Source organism: Nyctereutes procyonoides, unplaced genomic scaffold, assembly GCF_905146905.1.
Source record: "Nyctereutes procyonoides isolate TBG_1078 unplaced genomic scaffold, NYPRO_anot_genome, whole genome shotgun sequence".
NCBI classification, from domain to species: Eukaryota; Metazoa; Chordata; class Mammalia; order Carnivora; family Canidae; genus Nyctereutes; species Nyctereutes procyonoides.
Genome location: NW_026575043.1, coordinates 59,117,181 through 59,129,674, shown reverse-complemented (window position 1 = coordinate 59,129,674; position 12,494 = coordinate 59,117,181). Strand labels below are relative to the sequence as shown.

General features: G+C 51.3%; 1 protein-coding gene and 1 non-coding gene across 2 annotated transcripts; both read left to right on the top strand.

The window, feature by feature from the left end:
* The first annotated feature begins 1,821 nt into the window (after positions 1–1,821).
* TRNAA-UGC (transfer RNA alanine (anticodon UGC)) lies at positions 1,822–1,893 on the top strand. Its single transcript has one exon. It is a non-coding gene; the product is annotated as a tRNA-Ala (tRNA).
* A 4,930-nt stretch (positions 1,894–6,823) lies between these two features.
* Positions 6,824–12,006, top strand: UBC (ubiquitin C). Its single transcript, XM_055322023.1, is given in 4 exon segments — positions 6,824–7,459; positions 8,285–8,504; positions 8,507–9,415; positions 9,418–12,006. Coding segments are annotated over 4 exon segments (4,272 nt in total). The 5' UTR covers positions 6,824–6,838; the 3' UTR covers positions 11,940–12,006.
* The last annotated feature ends 488 nt before the right edge of the window (positions 12,007–12,494 follow it).

The following is a 12,494-nucleotide window of genomic DNA, read 5'->3' as shown; positions in this document are numbered from 1 at the left end:
CACAGAGAGGTCTTCTCATCTTAACTCCCTGGCAGACTCCTTCCTGAGTAGCTATCAGCCTTCCCAGGCTCCTACTCTTTCATTTTTGTCTTTTTTTTTTTCCACATTCATTCTGAAAATATTTACTCAGTACCTATTAGGTGCCAGGTACTATTCTAGGCATGGGGCTGTAGCAGGAGCCCAAATGGTCCCTGTCCCTGCCCTATTGAGCTTTATGACACAGACCATAAAGAAATGCTAAACAAACAAAACCAAACAGGCTTCCAGAGTAATAAATATTGTGAAAACAAAACAAAACCCATGGGTGGGCCCCATCAGTGAGGTGGCCAGGAAAGTCCTACTTAAGATCTGGACAATGAGAAGGAGCCACTCAAGAGACTATCTGTGGAGCACCCCTGCAGCCAGAGGGAAGGGCAAGTGCAAAGGCCCTGAGGTGCAAAGGAGGGAGCATGCCTGCAGAACAGCAAGGAGGCAGGTGTGCCCACAGGACAGGGAGAGAAAGAAGGGATGAGGTCAGAGAAATGAATCAGAAGGCCTTAAAGGCTAGACTAAGAAGTTTTTTGGGTTTTTTTTTGTTTGTTTGTTTGTTTGTTTGTTTTAGACTAAGAAGTTTGGATTGGACTTTAGGGTTATGCAGGGAAGAAACATAATTGGGTTTGTTTTGAGCGGAGTAATCTGGCAAGGGAGAAAACAGGGAAATATTCTGAGCCAAACACAATCCCTCAGCTCATTCCCAAACTGCATCCAAAATGCCATCCATGATGCCATCACTCTGTGCTGGGCCAAGGTCTCTCCCCGCTAGAGTTCTCATAAGAACAGTGGCATTCACCATCCTGAGAAACCACGCTCTGGCCAGACCTTGTACTGGGTGCTGTTCTAAACGATCCGTGCACAGCTGTTCAGTGGCTGCACCCACCCCACCCTAGGGGGAATAGGTGCAACTCACATCTCCATTTTATGGACGAGGCCCAGAGAGATGAGGATATGAAATCACAGCAATCTCCAGCACTGGTGGAAAGAGGTGAAGTCCCAGTTTCTGCCCTCTTTGTGCCTTCAGCAGTTCTTTCACCCCTGAGTGGCTCCCTGAGGACTTGGAAGACACGACACATCCTTTCCCCTTGGGGCGCTTCATAAGCACTCTGCACAGTTGTGGTAAGTGACAGTTGAAAATTGTTTTTACACAGGACTCTGCAAAGTGATTCCTTGCTCAAAGCCATGATGCTGGGACTGGATCTATTTCCTTTTATTTTGCTTATTTTTACATTCAGAAGAGTTCTTTGGGAGGGAGGAAGATCTGCAAACCTCAAAGTTACTGAAACTTGGAACCATTTTTTTAATTAAGTTTTAAATTCCAGTATAGTTAACATACAGTGTTACATATTAGTGTCAGGTGTACAATATAGTGATTCAACACTTCCATATGTCACCCGGTGCTCATCATGACAGGTGCACTCCTCAGCCCTCTCTCCTATTTCCCCCTGGAATGGTTTTAAAGGACAGGGAACCAGACATTTCCAGATGGAGGTACAATCAGGACAACATCTTTATTTATTGGAAAGAAACTCATTTTCCTTCTCTTCTGTGATGAGAAACCTTTAAATATAGGTCAATTTCCTTTTGTTCCTTAGTTCTGATCTCAGCAAGAATTTCAGCTGCAAGGCTAGATAGAACGGGGCTATTTGGGAAGATTTATTTTGGTTTGCTTATGGTAAACTCCAACACACATTTAATTATACAAAATTTTAATTTAGAAAAACAAGAAAAAAAAATCTTAAGAATAAAGTGTAGCAGAGAATTTTAGGAAGCAGGGCAAAAAGGGAGGGGGATGTAGCTCAGTGGTAGAGCGCATGCTTTGCATGTATGAGGCCCCGGGTTCGATCCCCGGCATCTCCATTGTGTTTTTCTTCTGATTTTTATTTTCTGTTCATGTTCTTCATCATTTAAGCGCTGTATACGTTGTTAGTACTCCAGTCACTACTTGGAGGTGGGATTTTTTGCAATAAGCATGACCCTCCCTTTTTGAAATCCCTAACACTCCAGATGCACTTTTGTTTGAAAAGGCTTAAGGGAGCTGTTAGCAGAACAATCAGTGTAAAGGCAAACATCACCTGATGACTAAAACCACAGCAGTAGTGAGAAGGCTCAACTGGGGAGCTCATGGTCCATTTCCTGGCACTGCAACTGCAATAAAAAGACTAGTAATCGATTCCTTGTCATCAGAGCGCAAGTGGAAGGTCTGACTGTGCTGTCAATAATCAACCAGTTTGGGAGTGACCCAAAAGGAAACCAGCATCCCCGGCAGGCAGGGTTCGGCTTCCTGCTTCATCAGCAACAGGTCACAAACAAACGAACGAATCAACAACCGAAGGAATGTTTTTGATGCACATATTGTTCATGTTTATAGTTATGCATGATTTGTATTTTATCATTAAAGATCAAAGATGTATTTTATTGAAAGCAAGGATCCTATGCATTGCCTGCAGTAATAATGAATTCCTCACCCATCAAATCCCGTCTCTCATGTGTGTGACTTGACCTCATATTTTATTTTATTTTATTATTTTATTTTATTTTATTTTTTATTTTTTATTTTTTTATTTTTTGACCTCATATTTTAAATCATGAATACATCTCATCTTAGATCTGGAGGGATGTGACTGTCTACAAAGCGTTTACTTTTGAGATGAAACTGAAATCTGTAAGATGACTCACCGGCGGGGTGGGGTGGCCTTTAGGTAACAGTGCCAGTTGGTAATGAGCTGCTGGGAAGTTTATTTCTCTCCAAATGTCAACAGGATTTAAGGGAACAAGATGCTGAGGTAATTTCTAAAGTTATCAGGCCTAACACAAAACTAATCTTTTTAAATCTTTAAAAAAAAATGTTTATTCATGTGAAACACAGAAAAAGAGAGGCAGAGACACAGGCAGAGGGAGACTCAATCCCAGGACCCCAGGATCACAACCCAAGCCAAAGGCAGATGCCCAGCCACTGAGCCACCCAGCCATCCCTTAAAAAGAAATTTTTTATTTAAAAAGAGAGAGGATCACAAGCAGACTCCATGCTGATTGTAGAGCCCGCTGTGGGGCTTGCTTCCAGTACCCTGAGATCAGGCCCTGAGCTGAAAACCAGTTGCAAGTCCAACGGCTGAGCCATCCAGGTGCCCTAGGGAGCTTTAATTTTTTTTTTTTATTTATTTATGATAGTCACAGAGAGAGAGAGAGAGAGAGAGGCGGAGACACAGGCAGAGAGAGAAGCAGGCTCCATGCACCGGGAGCCCGACGTGGGATTCGATCCCGGGTCTCCAGGATCGCGCCCTGGGCCAAAGGCCGGGTCTCCAGGATCGCGCCCTGGGCCAAAGGCAGGCGCCAAACCGCTGCGCCACCCAGGGATCCCCCTAGGGAGCTTTTAAACCCCTGGGGTCAGGGGTTCAGGTGTGCAAGATGAAAGAATTCTGGAGATGGATGGTGGTGATGGTTGCACAAGAGTATGCATGTTGAAGAGTACAGAATATGCCAGCCCCAAATACGCCACATTGATATTATTTTGAGCTGAAAGCACTTGAAAAGTAGCAGATCAGGGGAGACGCTGTCTGTGAACCCCTCTTAGGTCCTAAATGCAGATCCCCTCCCCAGAGCTTCACCAACCAGGGAAGAAGACTAGCTCCCGTGACAGGACAGACTAGAAGTAAGACACTCAACTGTCACAAACTATACTACCATCTATTCTATTCCCAAAAACCCCTGAGAGGCCTATATTCCCCTCCTCTTCCCCTATTAAGATGATTATTTAAGCCTAAATTCTAAAACCACCTCTGCGTTATTCATTTTTCCCAGGGTATCTCCAAGGTATACACGAAACATGCGTGTTAATAAACTTCTAGGGGATTTTCTCTCTTGTTAATCTTTCATTTTTGAGGTCTCAGCTAAGAACTCAGAGGGTAAAGGGAAAATGATTTTTCCTCCCCTATGGTATACCTAACACAATGGAACTGTATGCTTAAAAATGGTTGAGATGAAAAAAAAAAAAGGTTGAGATGGTTAATTTTATGTGTGCATTTTGCCACAACTTAAAAACGAATTAAAAACAAAGCAAATTCTCCTGTGGGTTAACTTTTCAATCTTCCTCAAGTAGAGTAGAGGCAAGTTTGGAGACTGGAAGTGAAGTCTGATTTTGACTCCTGGGGGATTAAATTGGTTATTTTTAAACTGGAGCAGTCTGTGCTCTGCCACACAATGCAAATGCACACACATAAACAGGAAAAAGAGGACTCCCTTGGGCTTTTTTCCCCCCCTTAAACTGCAGACACGTTTGATTAGCTTTGATGGTTATATAACCAATGACAAAGCAAAGCAAATGTTTCCCAATCAGCTCTTGATTTCACCCTTTTGCTTGGGGGGAAATGTTTGCTGATCCTTGTGCTCTTGGACTTTCTCGTGATGTGGAGTTGAGGCCCATACACGGTTGTGACCTTCAGGGGAACCAAATCCTTCGGGACGGAAGCGAGGCAGGCAAACAAACAGGCAGCAGTCCTCCCCCTACCTCCTACCCCCCCAGCAGCCCAACACCCAGGCCCTTTGTGAGCTCAGCCCATCACGTGCTCATGCTTCCCCACCAATCCTGCCGTGTTGCTGGGCCTCTGTCACTCTTCCATTGGTGCCAGCTCTGGAGCAATCCCTTCTGGGCCGCTTGCAAAGGACGGATCTGTGGGTGGAAGGAGTTGAAAAAGGATCTAGTGACTCACCCTGCATCTCGCACATTGTCGCACATTGCATTCTAGGTCAGGGGATTTTAGGTTTCAGGGACGTGACCTGATAGCCAATTCCTAGGTCCAAGTGGGACATTTAGGTTTTGGGAGGCCTTCTCAGTAAATAGTAAAGCAGTTGTCATGAGGACAATGCAATTCCTTTGTAGGGCAGGGTTTCTCAACCTCCTTGGCATTACTGATGTTTGGGACTGGGTGACTGTGTCTTACGGGATGTGCTGCAGCAGCCTTGACTCTGTTTCCAGATGCCAGCAGCACCTCCTCCCCCCAACTACCACCACGCCACCAAAAATGCTCTCTGGATATGGCCACATGTACACAGAGGGGCCAAGTCATTCCTTGTTGAGAATGACGGCTCTAGAGAAACACTGGCTGCTTGTCTCGTTTTATCTTTCCCTTCGTGTCACCTCAGTGTCCTTGGACAAATGCTTACTTCTCTTTGCCTTAATACACTCCACTGTTGTGCTTAAGGAATGCAAGGGTGTTTCGGGGCCCCCTTTTTTTTTTTTTTTTTTTTTTTCTGCCAGAGAGGATAGACATCAATGTTCTCAGGTCATAAAAATGTTCTTTCCTTGGAGATGACCCTGGACCCACTTCCCACCCTCTGAGCCTCTCTTCTTCCTCCTCCCTCCTCTCCTTCCCCCACCTCTGAAACCAGGCCTGTTTTCCTCTGTACCTTTTGGATTCTGGAAAAAGCTATGTCTCAAAGCTCGTGACTCAGCCTTTAAACAACATGAATCATGAGGCTGGCAGCAAAAGTCACAACCCAGAGGGAGCAGGGTGTGGTGTGAAGCTAAGCCTCCGTCACCTTAGAAAGAACCTTGGCCTTTTGGGTCTCTGAAACGTCTGCCTGAAATTTGGGGAGAAATACCCCTATAAAGAGCTTCCACATTTTGTTCCTTTAAAACCTCTTTCCAAAAAAATAAATAAATAAATAAATAAAAATAAATAAAACCTCTTTCCAGAAATAACCTTCACAAAAATCTGGAATGGAAGTTCCTGGGGTTTCCTGCTAACCTGAAAAATGATATTTTGTTTTTCTTATTCATTTTAATTTCTCAATAATAAATTCATTCTCTTCAGAAAATGTTAAAAATTACACAGATTACAGTCTATTTTGAACCTTCCTCAGACCTTTCTCATAAATACGTACCTACATGGGTTACCAAAGAAAACACATTAGCAGTTTTGATTCACATTGTGAGAATTTAAATAATACAACATTCATAATTTAAAACAGGAATGAGTCTTTTTTTAACGGCAGAACATTGTTTAGGCAACTTTTCCTATTTGTTTTTTTCTTGAAAGCTTTGAGGGTGAAATGAAAAGATCTCTCCCCCCTCCACACTGAAACAGAGAATAGTTCCAGAAGAGACAGTGGCTGGGGGATTGAGCATGTGAAGGACTTTTCTCTGTAAACTTCCAGAAACCTTTTAAGTTTTCACCATATTCAGGTGTTTTATTTTTCAGTCTTTCTCCTTTTATTCAAGTGGAATTTTGCCGTAGAATTCAATGTAATTAAATAATTTATTAAAGATCTTTATTCATGAGACATCAGAGGCAGAGACAAAGGCAGAGGGAGAAGCAGGCTCCCTGCGGGGACCTCAACACGGGACTGGATCCCAGGACCCCGGGGTCACGCCCCGAGCCAAAGGCACTCAACCACTGAGTCACCCAAGTGCCCCAAATTTTGTATTTGGGATATTAAATTGTGGCCCCCCCCCCCACGGATGTACAGGCCTGGGATTGACTTGTGTTTCTGAAACCCCAGGCCTAAGGAGTTGTACGTCTGAGCTCCAGAGTGTCCACCAGATGCCTCCGTGTGTGGATCAAGTACCAGGCGGCGTAGATGGTACAGGAAGGCCAAAGAACATTCTAGAAAGTTCGGTGGACTTCCAGATGCCTCTCGAATAGGTGCGGGCAAAGCGTGCGGGGTTTCTGCTCCCCCTTCTAGCCTTCCGCTGTCCCGCACCCCCCCTTGCTCCCCCGCTGCCCCGGCCCAGGCCTGGCCCACCTCCCGCCCAGCGCCGCGATCTGTCGAGTCATCCGTCCTGTCCGCGCGCCCGCGCGGGGGGATGGGCGGGCCGCCAGCGCGCGGGTGGGGAGGGCCGCAGGCCCCGGCGCGAGGACCCCTGAGGTCGCGCAGGGGCGAGGGACCCACGACGCCCAACCCCTCTCCGCCCAGGGCGGGTCTCGAGAGCCGGGGGGACCGCTGCGGCCGAGGGGAAGGGGTGTCTGGGTCCCGCGGCAGGGACAGCTCGCTCCGGACGCCCAGCGATTCCGCGCCGGGTTTTCCCGTCTCCCGCGGGCCCTCTTCTCCCCGCTCGCCCCCTCCCCCCTCGCATCCGGCGCCGGCCACGTCCGCGGACGCAGCACTCAACGAGCGCGCTGATCCCTCCGCGCGGGCGCTCGGGACCGCGGCCGTCTCCTCGCCAGATTCAGCCCCACAGCCCAGCCTTGACAGGTCGACATTTCAGGGGGCTCAGGGGGCTCTCAGAAGATTCTGGGGCAGGGGTTTTCTCCCCGGGGGGCAGGAGACCGAGAAAAGTAGTCCCTTCTCGGCGTTTCCGCGCAGGGATCCACCGGAGCGGCGCTGCCGATTGCTATATAAGGAGGCGCCGGGCGTGGCGCAGGCAGTTCCGTGGAGGCCGGGAGTTCGGTTGCTTGTCTACGTGCGCTTCGGTCACAGCCGCTTGGTGAGGAGCGGGCCGCTGCGCGGGCCTGGGGGTCTTGGGGCCCTGCAGGGGCGGGGGGGCCGGGCCGGGCAGCCGGCTGCCCCGGGAGTTGCCCGCGGCGCCGGAGCGCGGTCACCCTTGGGGGTGGGGGCGCACAAAATGGCGTCCGCTACGGCTCCTGTGGTGGGAGAAGCCGAGATGCGAGGGGGCCGTGAGGAGCCGGGCAGAGGAGATGGCTGTGAGCGGGCGAGACGCGCCGAGCCAGTGGGGCCCTGACGGGGCCCTCTGCGCAGTGAGTGGGGGCGGGAAGCCCCTGTGTGCTCCGCGGCCCCGCTGGCGCCACGCTCCGTGTCCGGTCGCGGCGAGTGGGCCCGAAGTGCCGGCGCCGCTCGGAGCAGTCCTGCGCCCGTTAGGGGGGGAGGGGGCCCGCTCGTCGCGTCGGTCATGTGATGTCATCGCTTTGTCAGCCAACAATCCGGGGTGGGGCCGCGTGCTCCTGTGTGTGGAGCCGACTTGGGTCAGTCGCGGGGCACAGGGGTTAGGCCGGTGGGGGGCGGGGGAGATCGTGCGGATTGTCCGGTCCAGACATCACAGGGGGCAGGGGAAGGTACGGAAGCCGGCGCCTTCACTTGACCGGTATCCATGCCTTCTCTCCTCCTGGGGCCTGGAACTTGGTTTTGGGGGTTATTTGAGTTTCCAAAATCTGTCCTGTTTCTTCTTAAGTTTTTTGGCGAGGTTTATTTTAGTTCTTGGGTTCGTGTAAAATGACCAGTAACTGTTAGCGCTGGATTCACATGTGAGTGGTCTGTTACACTCTGGATTGGTTTTTGTTTTCTTTTGTGACAGACAATGCAGATCTTCGTGAAGACCCTGACGGGTAAGACCATCACCCTGGAGGTGGAGCCCAGTGACACCATCGAGAATGTCAAGGCGAAGATCCAGGACAAGGAGGGCATCCCCCCTGACCAGCAGAGGTTGATCTTTGCCGGCAAACAGCTGGAAGATGGGCGCACCCTGTCCGACTACAACATCCAGAAGGAGTCCACTCTGCACCTGGTCCTTCGCCTCAGGGGGGCATGCAGATCTTCGTGAAGACCCTGACGGGTAAGACCATCACCCTGGAGGTGGAACCCAGTGACACCATCGAGAATGTCAAGGCGAAGATCCAGGACAAGGAGGGCATCCCCCCTGACCAGCAGAGGTTGATCTTTGCCGGCAAACAGCTGGAAGATGGGCGCACCCTGTCCGACTACAACATCCAGAAGGAGTCCACTCTGCACCTGGTTCTTCGCCTCAGGGGGGGCATGCAGATCTTCGTGAAGACCTTGACGGGTAAGACCATCACCCTGGAGGTGGAGCCCAGTGACACCATCGAGAATGTCAAGGCGAAGATCCAGGACAAGGAGGGCATCCCCCCTGACCAGCAGAGGTTGATCTTTGCCGGCAAACAGCTGGAAGATGGGCGCACCCTGTCCGACTACAACATCCAGAAGGAGTCCACTCTGCACCTGGTCCTTCGCCTCAGGGGGGGCATGCAGATCTTCGTGAAGACCCTGACGGGTAAGACCATCACCCTGGAGGTGGAGCCCAGTGACACCATCGAGAATGTCAAGGCGAAGATCCAGGACAAGGAGGGCATCCCCCCTGACCAGCAGAGGTTGATCTTTGCCGGCAAACAGCTGGAAGATGGGCGCACGCTGTCCGACTACAACATCCAGAAGGAGTCCACTCTGCACCTGGTCCTTCGCCTCAGGGGGGGCATGCAGATCTTCGTGAAGACCCTGACGGGTAAGACCATCACCCTGGAGGTGGAGCCCAGTGACACCATCGAGAATGTCAAGGCGAAGATCCAGGACAAGGAGGGCATCCCCCCTGACCAGCAGAGGTTGATCTTTGCCGGCAAACAGCTGGAAGATGGGCGCACGCTGTCCGACTACAACATCCAGAAGGAGTCCACTCTGCACCTGGTCCTTCGCCTCAGGGGGGCATGCAGATCTTCGTGAAGACCCTGACGGGTAAGACCATCACCCTGGAGGTGGAACCCAGTGACACCATCGAGAATGTCAAGGCGAAGATCCAGGACAAGGAGGGCATCCCCCCTGACCAGCAGAGGTTGATCTTTGCCGGCAAACAGCTGGAAGATGGGCGCACCCTGTCCGACTACAACATCCAGAAGGAGTCCACTCTGCACCTGGTCCTTCGCCTCAGGGGGGGCATGCAGATCTTCGTGAAGACCCTGACGGGTAAGACCATCACCCTGGAGGTGGAACCCAGTGACACCATCGAGAATGTCAAGGCGAAGATCCAGGACAAGGAGGGCATCCCCCCTGACCAGCAGAGGTTGATCTTTGCCGGCAAACAGCTGGAAGATGGGCGCACCCTGTCCGACTACAACATCCAGAAGGAGTCCACTCTGCACCTGGTCCTTCGCCTCAGGGGGGGCATGCAGATCTTCGTGAAGACCTTGACGGGTAAGACCATCACCCTGGAGGTGGAGCCCAGTGACACCATCGAGAATGTCAAGGCGAAGATCCAGGACAAGGAGGGCATCCCCCCTGACCAGCAGAGGTTGATCTTTGCCGGCAAACAGCTGGAAGATGGGCGCACGCTGTCCGACTACAACATCCAGAAGGAGTCCACTCTGCACCTGGTCCTTCGCCTCAGGGGGGGCATGCAGATCTTCGTGAAGACCCTGACGGGTAAGACCATCACCCTGGAGGTGGAGCCCAGTGACACCATCGAGAATGTCAAGGCGAAGATCCAGGACAAGGAGGGCATCCCCCCTGACCAGCAGAGGTTGATCTTTGCCGGCAAACAGCTGGAAGATGGGCGCACCCTGTCCGACTACAACATCCAGAAGGAGTCCACTCTGCACCTGGTCCTTCGCCTCAGGGGGGGCATGCAGATCTTCGTGAAGACCCTGACGGGTAAGACCATCACCCTGGAGGTGGAACCCAGTGACACCATCGAGAATGTCAAGGCGAAGATCCAGGACAAGGAGGGCATCCCCCCTGACCAGCAGAGGTTGATCTTTGCCGGCAAACAGCTGGAAGATGGGCGCACCCTGTCCGACTACAACATCCAGAAGGAGTCCACTCTGCACCTGGTTCTTCGCCTCAGGGGGGGCATGCAGATCTTCGTGAAGACCTTGACGGGTAAGACCATCACCCTGGAGGTGGAACCCAGTGACACCATCGAGAATGTCAAGGCGAAGATCCAGGACAAGGAGGGCATCCCCCCTGACCAGCAGAGGTTGATCTTTGCCGGCAAACAGCTGGAAGATGGGCGCACCCTGTCCGACTACAACATCCAGAAGGAGTCCACTCTGCACCTGGTCCTTCGCCTCAGGGGGGGCATGCAGATCTTCGTGAAGACCTTGACGGGTAAGACCATCACCCTGGAGGTGGAGCCCAGTGACACCATCGAGAATGTCAAGGCGAAGATCCAGGACAAGGAGGGCATCCCCCCTGACCAGCAGAGGTTGATCTTTGCCGGCAAACAGCTGGAAGATGGGCGCACGCTGTCCGACTACAACATCCAGAAGGAGTCCACTCTGCACCTGGTCCTTCGCCTCAGGGGGGGCATGCAGATCTTCGTGAAGACCCTGACGGGTAAGACCATCACCCTGGAGGTGGAGCCCAGTGACACCATCGAGAATGTCAAGGCGAAGATCCAGGACAAGGAGGGCATCCCCCCTGACCAGCAGAGGTTGATCTTTGCCGGCAAACAGCTGGAAGATGGGCGCACGCTGTCCGACTACAACATCCAGAAGGAGTCCACTCTGCACCTGGTCCTTCGCCTCAGGGGGGGCATGCAGATCTTCGTGAAGACCCTGACGGGTAAGACCATCACCCTGGAGGTGGAGCCCAGTGACACCATCGAGAATGTCAAGGCGAAGATCCAGGACAAGGAGGGCATCCCCCCTGACCAGCAGAGGTTGATCTTTGCCGGCAAACAGCTGGAAGATGGGCGCACGCTGTCCGACTACAACATCCAGAAGGAGTCCACTCTGCACCTGGTCCTTCGCCTCAGGGGGGGCATGCAGATCTTCGTGAAGACCCTGACGGGTAAGACCATCACCCTGGAGGTGGAGCCCAGTGACACCATCGAGAATGTCAAGGCGAAGATCCAGGACAAGGAGGGCATCCCCCCTGACCAGCAGAGGTTGATCTTTGCCGGCAAACAGCTGGAAGATGGGCGCACGCTGTCCGACTACAACATCCAGAAGGAGTCCACTCTGCACCTGGTCCTTCGCCTCAGGGGTGGCATGCAGATCTTCGTGAAGACCTTGACGGGTAAGACCATCACCCTGGAGGTGGAGCCCAGTGACACCATCGAGAATGTCAAAGGGAAGATCCAAGAAAAAGAGGGCATCCCCCCTGACCAGCAGAGGTTGATCTTTGCCGGCAAACAGCTGGAAGATGGGCGCACCCTGTCCGACTACAACATCCAGAAGGAGTCCACTCTGCACTTGGTCCTGCGCTTGAGGGGAGGTGTCTAATTTCCCCCTTTAAGCTGTTGACAAAATTCATTGCACTTTTCTTTCAATAAAGTTGTTGCATTCCCAATAGTGTGAGTTTTTGTGGGGAGGGTTCTTTTTAGTTTGGATGGGATGTGACAGGTCAAGATTTTCAGTCTATCAAATGATTCTGGCAACCGGGAGGGTTAAGAAAGGTTAGTTAAAAAAAAAAATTGGTAAGGGCGGATAGGATTCTCCGTATATAGTTGTATTTTTAAATTAATTTTAAAGATACTGAATTTTTGATTGGTTTGTGCGATAACAATGGGAATATTTCTGAGCTACCCTCAGGAAGGAAATACTAGGGAAGCCTGGGTGGCTCAGTGATTGAGTGCCTACCTTCAGCCCAGGGCATGATCCTGGAGTCCTGGGATTGAGTCCCATGTTGGGTCCCTGCATGGACCCTGCTTCTCCCTCTGCCTGTGTGTTTGCCTCTCTCTCTGGTGAATAAGTAAAGTCTTTTAAAAAAGATGCTAAAAAGAGGGTGGGGGTGGTGAAACCTATGGAAGAACCCGCTTAATTTTTTTGATGTTTTAT